General features: G+C 48.7%; 1 protein-coding gene across 1 annotated transcript in view; it reads left to right on the top strand.

The window, feature by feature from the left end:
- Positions 1-4: 4 nt before the first annotated feature.
- LOC104506971 (netrin-4-like) overlaps positions 5-6,507 on the top strand; it is a gene marked incomplete at both ends in the record, with an annotated part of 35,957 nt that continues 29,454 nt past the window's right edge. The window contains one exon of the mRNA XM_010148113.1: positions 5-289. Within this exon, the coding sequence (XP_010146415.1) occupies positions 5-289 (285 nt within the window). The remainder of the gene's footprint in view (positions 290-6,507) is intronic.

The raw sequence follows: 6,507 nt of genomic DNA, 5'->3' as shown, positions 1-6,507 counted from the left end.
CCGCCTGCCCCGCACCTGGTGGCAGGCGGCCCAGGACGCCCCCCGCGAGACCATCCAGCTGGACCTGGAAGCCGTCTTCTACTTCACTCACTTGATTTTGGTCTTCAAGTCGCCCAGGCCAGCTGCCATGGTGCTGGAGCGCTCCCAGGACTTCGGAGAGACGTGGAAGCCTTACAAATACTTTGCTGCTAACTGCTCAGCCACCTTTGGTCTGGAGGATGACGTGAGGCAGAGGGGAGCCATTTGCACTTCCAGATATTCGAGTCCCTTCCCCTGCACCGGAGGAGAGGTAGGTCTGCCGAGGTTGGGAAGAGAAACCCTCGCTCCAGCCCCTTTTCCTCTGCAATCTTCGCTCCAGCATCTACACTTGTTATTTTACTGCTCAGGCATCCTTTGTCATCACATTTATTTCACAGGGTGGATTAATGCAATTCATTCCCAGGTGATGTAGGCACTGCTCTGCCCCTCTCTTTGCTGCGCTTGTTATCCCCCTCTTTTACAAAAACCTCTTCTCCCCTCATCCAGTGAACCACCCCGCACAACTGCAAACAAGGCAGAATCCGCCGATCCCTTAGGAAAGCCAAGGGGAATGTCGCTCTTGACGGACTTCTCCAGTCCTTGCAGTCCTGTGGTGCCAGGCTGATGCAAAGCGGTCTGACTTGGACCAAAATGCAACTATGTTAAATTTGACGGTCACCAGATTCACATGAAACAGTGACCGCCTTCACTGAGAAGGAAGTGCGTAACCATTCAAAATAGCGACTGACCACACAATACCGTTCCCATAAACCACATTAGCCAAGTCAGGTAATTAAGAAACCTTATACCTCATCATTTTTCTTCCCTGTGCACGCTTACCCTGATGTGAAGTGAGCATGAAAAAAATGAAGAAAGACATCACGTGTGCTAAGTGGAAAAATATATGTGAAAAAGCTTATTTTCACTATGAGAAACAGCAGATAATAAATCATGCACTTGGAGGTGCTGCTAATAACACTCTTCCCTCTTCTCCACCTGTTGTGTGGCGCTGGAGAGCCTCACTTGGGAGCCACGGCCGTGAGGCTGCCCTCCAGGGTCCCCACGGGTGGGGTGGTGTCCCCAGTGACCAGCTCTAGACTTTAAAGGCTGCCCCCTCTAGTGGCCTGATTTAATGAGCTTGTCTGAAAGTTCCAGCCAAGTCAAAATTCCCCTCTGACCTAACACAAAGAAAGGAGCAGGTCTGATCAGTGACTCAGGATCAGCTGCATCATTGTAGTTTCTGCTGAGAACTGATTCTGAGGTGAAAGCCTGGTCCTTGGAGACCAGCACTCATGTCTGGGAAAAATCACCTGTCTGGACCCCTTTGCAATCATCTGGGCTCTCCTCTAGACATGCTCTGGCTAGGAAGCCACTCTCTGCAGAAATACCAAGCGCTGTTTGTTCACCAAAGGGCATCTCTTAGCTGCCTCTTGGGAGGCAGCCGATGTCCTGCTCTAGAAGAAGCTGCGCCATGCTCTCAGCAGCTCAGAAGCCAGGATCTCCAGACCTGACACACAGAACTGGTATGGTTATTTCTTTAGCCCAGCAAAGGGTTTATATCAGGTGGCTGGTGAGAGAAAGTGCTGTCTTCCTCCCTTCTCCTGCCTCCATTTGCTCGTGCCTCCAAAAAGCTGCATGAACTTCCTTTCACAGTGAAGTATATAAAGGGGGCTTATAAGGGTGGAGAGAGACTTTTCATCGCAACCTGTTCTGACAGGATTTAGGTAGGATATAAGGAAGACATTTTTTATGATCAGTGGGGTGAGGCACTGGAACAGGTTGGCCAGAGGATGCCCCATCCCTGGAAGTGTTCAGGGTCAGGCTGGATGGGCTTTCAGCAACCTGATCTAGGGGGAGATGTCTCTGCCCATAGCAAGGGGGCTGGAATAGATGGTCTTTGAAGGTCTCCTCCAACACAAACCATTCTGTGGTTCTGAATCGGGGTTAACTTCAAAGTGGGACCTACAAATGAAAGAATGGACGTACCCCACTGGGAATTTTCCAGGCCCTCAGCACTTCTGCCAGCCTCTGTGTCCCACCACCAGAATCACAAGGCTACACCAGCCCATGATACAGGGCAGGGACTGAAATCTACAGCTCTCGGGCCAGCCATCAGGATATGCCTGTGGTACTCTGACTTGCATGTTCCTTTTTCAGCTCTCCCAGGGATCATTCTGAGCAATGGGAAACACAGGGCATCATTCGGGGCAGTACTTGCCCCGTTTGTGCTGGGTCCCGCGTAGGTAGCACCCTGGTCTGGTTTTCACTGCAGTTACCCCAGTGATCTTCCTCACACCAGGATGCGAGGTGTGCCTGTGCAAACCCAGACCTCGTGCCGGCTCCTCTACAGGTCAGTGCAGTGCATGGGAACGGTGGGATCAAGGTCTTGCGTGTAGAAAGCAGTGCCCATTCAAGGAGAAAAGGCATTTGGTGCTGTCTGATGCATCTGCAGCAGCACGCTGCACAAACGTGCCGTTTACTGAGCTTGCTCCTGCGGGATCTCTTCTTTTGGCATCTCCTCGGTCTGTGTTATTGCAAAGAAGCTATGAAAGTCAAGATTGTTTAATTATTCCAGGTTTTAAACAAATGTTGAGTCTAAGGGGCTGGAGTTTGTAAGATTTTACTCTATGGCACACTTCAGTTCCCTGCACTTAAGCACCGCTTCTTACCTGCAAAGTAGTTAACAGTGGTGACCAGATGGCAAGCCTGCATGCTTAGCAAATATCACATTTAATTTATTACAGTGTGCTACATTCCAGCAATTACTTGTAACTGCCAATAGCAACATGTATCTCACCTAAAGAAACATCAGAGTTTTGTGTTCTGTTTGGAGTTATGTTGTGCTTTACTCCCACTTCTCCTTGCACCTCCCTTCAGACGTATGGAAACAGTAATCTGACTTGAAACCGTGGTTTCAAATATGCAGTCATCCGAAATGTCCAAATCTGAAAGGTATTATTTAACTGCAGTTCAGTTGCTGCAGTTTTATTTAAAGCACAAACATAAATATTGCGAGTCCTACTGGATTTCTTTTTTAACTTTTTAGAGTTTTTTAGCTGACGTGTAAAAACTGTAACCTGTGATCCAAACTGGGTACCACACTGTCTGTGTACCACTTTCTCCCACTTCAAACATGGCAATGCCACATGTGCATTTCATGGCACAGGGTCAGGGCTTGCAGGACTTCGCGGGGCGGTGAGGTCTCTACACGCTGCTGGTAGCTTCGTCATTGCCACCCATTCCCCTTGATGAGGGATTTGCCTCAGGGGAGGCCTCAGGAGATGGCAGCTCATCCCACAAGGCACCGGAGCATGGCACAGATCCGTGGCTGCTTGGCCTGGTGGTTTCTGGCTTTAGCCCTCTGCACAGAGCAGGCGGTGCTGATCCATCTGCATTTCTGCTGATCAATACAGTGCCTGCGAGCCCCCTTCCAAGGCAGCAGTGTGCAGAAGCTCATAGTACTCAGGGGCTTTCAGCCTCTTTTTAATAAATCACCTGTGTTAAGTTTGAGCAAAGATGATTTGGTTTTTATTGAAAAGAGAGGTCAGGATTTTTGCATTCCTCCTTCCCTCATCATCACAAGTCATTCCGTAGATGCCTAGTTCGACTCATGACAAAAATCCTCCCTCATTACAACTTTGCCATGGTGTTGATTTTGAGGAGATCTATGATACCACAGAAAGCAAACTGCCAAGCCTCTGGGTTCATTTCAAAGACCCAAAGCCCAGAGCTTGTGGGGAAATGAGAGATGCTGAACTGGCTTGGGGAGATGCCTTTCATCTTTCTTCTGTAGTAGGGCAGCTCTGGGCTTCCCTTTGTGGTAGTGGGACCAAGGTAGTGGAAGGCATTGGGATAGTGGTCTGCACGGGGTGCTGCAGGGTGTCATCATGCTGCAGTCACCCGAGCTGAAGGCCACCATGGCGGTGGGAACTGGCGCTGGTAATCTCACATGGGGTGTGTGGCAGCTGGCAGCTGGTCTACTGATGGGTAGAGTAGCAGGGACTTCACAGGTTTCTGCCCATCCTCACTACCTGTCCCTGACACTGCAAAGCCACGGAGCATGGTTTCCCTCTGCCTTGGGTGCATCTGGGTCCTCCACCATGAAGCAGGCATGTGCTGGAGCATAAGCAGTGGTGAGGTTAGGAGGGAAAGGGCAGATCTGGACAGAACTGTAGAGGAAAGAGGCTGAGGGCTGTGTGTCGCGGCACCGATGTCAGAACACTGCACTGATGCCCTGGTTGGTCGTAAAGGCTTTGTCAGTGGAAGTAAGCAGGAGCTTGCAGGTCAGCACGTGCTCAGAGACTTTGCTGGAGCAGCCTGACTTTAGTCTGGCCTCATGCAAAGAACCACCCTTTCAGCAGACAGGAAAGCAATGACTTCTCTGCAAGGATCCATGAGCCAAACAAAACACCTGAGCCCCTCCTCGGTAGGAAACAAAGGAAAAGAGGCAGATGGTGGGTGCCCGCCTCCTGCCCCGGCATCCCTGGGCACTCAGTGTGTCCTGTTCAGAAGCCCACCCACCGGCTGGCACTGCTTTCAGGAGCTCTCACCATTCAACACCTCTGGCCAGGCTGTCCCCCATCAAGGTGTCCATCCAGTATGGGTGAAGGAGAAAGGGGAAGGAGGAGGAAACCTCAGTACAACCAATCCCGGTTTCCAGCAACCTTCAAGTATCTGCCCATTTGAGGGGTCTTATTTGCAACACTTTGAAGGGGACAAGAAACTGCTTCCCTGTCAGGGAATCATTTCAGACCAACTGCATGCAGAGGGGTCACTAAAGACTTTCCCCATGCTTAATTTAGTGAATTAATGGTTTCACAGCAGCAGTTTGTTTAGCATAAGCAGAAACCTCTAAATGCTGGCCTTATATCATCAGTGTTTTAAGAGAAAGGCTGAGGCCAAGTTTTAGCCTGGATCATACAAATGTGCTACAATCCAGAGTATTTCCACTGTTTTCCAGGGTGTAACCCTTCAGCCACGTTATTGAAAGGGAAATCAGAACTGGATTCAGCAGCCAAACATAATCTGATCTAAGTAAACAAGATGCAGAAATAAACCCTTTCAGCTCCATACTTATTGCCGGTTTTATTTGAATGCATAAAAGGCTGTCTTCCCTCCCATGATTCAGATTGTATTAATATCTCTTCCTTTGCAGCCTAATCTGATCGCTGTTAAGGGCTCATCGACAAAGGGCCCTTAGCAGATGTTAATTCTTTAACTGTGAGAGAGGGTGACTGTCCACTCTGCAATGCAATTATCTCATTCACTTTACACTCCCATCTGTGGTCAATTCAGATTAGCTCGCCTGAGTGTCCCCATTTAGACAGGCACCAGGATAAAAAGACTTACTGAAGCTGAGTCTCCTTGACAAGATTTTAGTAAATTAGTAACTTATTTGAGTATTCATCTGTTCAGAATACTGCTAATAAATCACCTGGAGACCTTAGCTATTGTTGCTGTTTGCTGTTAATAGGAGAGGTATATTTGCAGCTTGACTATATTCCAGCAACAAATTCTAATGTGCTTTTAACTTTGGAAGCATCACATGCCACTCTTTTACTGTGGGGTGTGCGTCTTACTGAGAATTTTATTGATCTCATGTGCCTTCTATAGCAGAAAAGCCTTCACATGTTTTGCCCTGCACTGTTACTGCATGCAGCCTGCCTCTGTTCCTTAAGGATTTGCACACCAGTCCTACTGGTTTTACCTGAAATTAGCTCTGTAGAGAAGTAAATTGTGTCCTGCTATTCACAAGTTTGGCTCTGACAGACAATGAGGAATTGTAACACTTGCTGACACAAACAGCAGTTAAAGATGCTCAGGGACTTTTATTCTGGAGCCCTAATTTTGGGTTGTAGAAACACTCTGTTGCAGCCTAGAAGCTTTTGCCTTTTTTTTTTTTTCACCCCTGTCTTTTAGGCCTGAATAAGCTTGGGTTTAAGCTTACCACTGCTGTCCTTAACTGAAGCTACATCTCCAGTGCTCTAAGATCCTCCAAGGGTCTCATGGGTCACAGGAGATTTGAGTTCAGTCACTTGCAGGACGTGGGACTCCACAAAGAACATGGGCAAATATGCGAGGATAACCTCAAAACAGCCTGGGACGTCAGCCCATTAGAGAGCTGCAAACGGCTTTTTTAATCGTCCTGTGCCCCTGGTGTCTGCACAGAGAGACAACAAAGGCCCAAACTGACAAGAAGGAAAGAGGGACCCTGGCTGGTGTACAGCAGTGATCAGGACACATGAGGACACAGCTGGGGAAGTATGTTTTCAAGGCTCATCTTAACCTCAAAACAGCCTGGGACGTCAGCCCATTAGAGAGCTGCAAACGGCTTTTTTAATCGTCCTGTGCCCCTGGTGTCTGCACAGAGAGACAACAAAGGCCCAAACTGACAAGAAGGAAAGAGGGACCCTGGCTGGTGTACAGCAGTGATCAGGACACATGAGGACACAGCTGGGGAAGTATGTTTTCAAGGCTCATCTCTGTACT

This window comes from Eurypyga helias, unplaced genomic scaffold, assembly GCF_000690775.1.
Source record: "Eurypyga helias isolate BGI_N326 unplaced genomic scaffold, ASM69077v1 scaffold15563, whole genome shotgun sequence".
Lineage (NCBI taxonomy): Eukaryota > Metazoa > Chordata > Aves > Eurypygiformes > Eurypygidae > Eurypyga > Eurypyga helias.
This window is presented reverse-complemented; position numbering and strand designations above follow the sequence as displayed.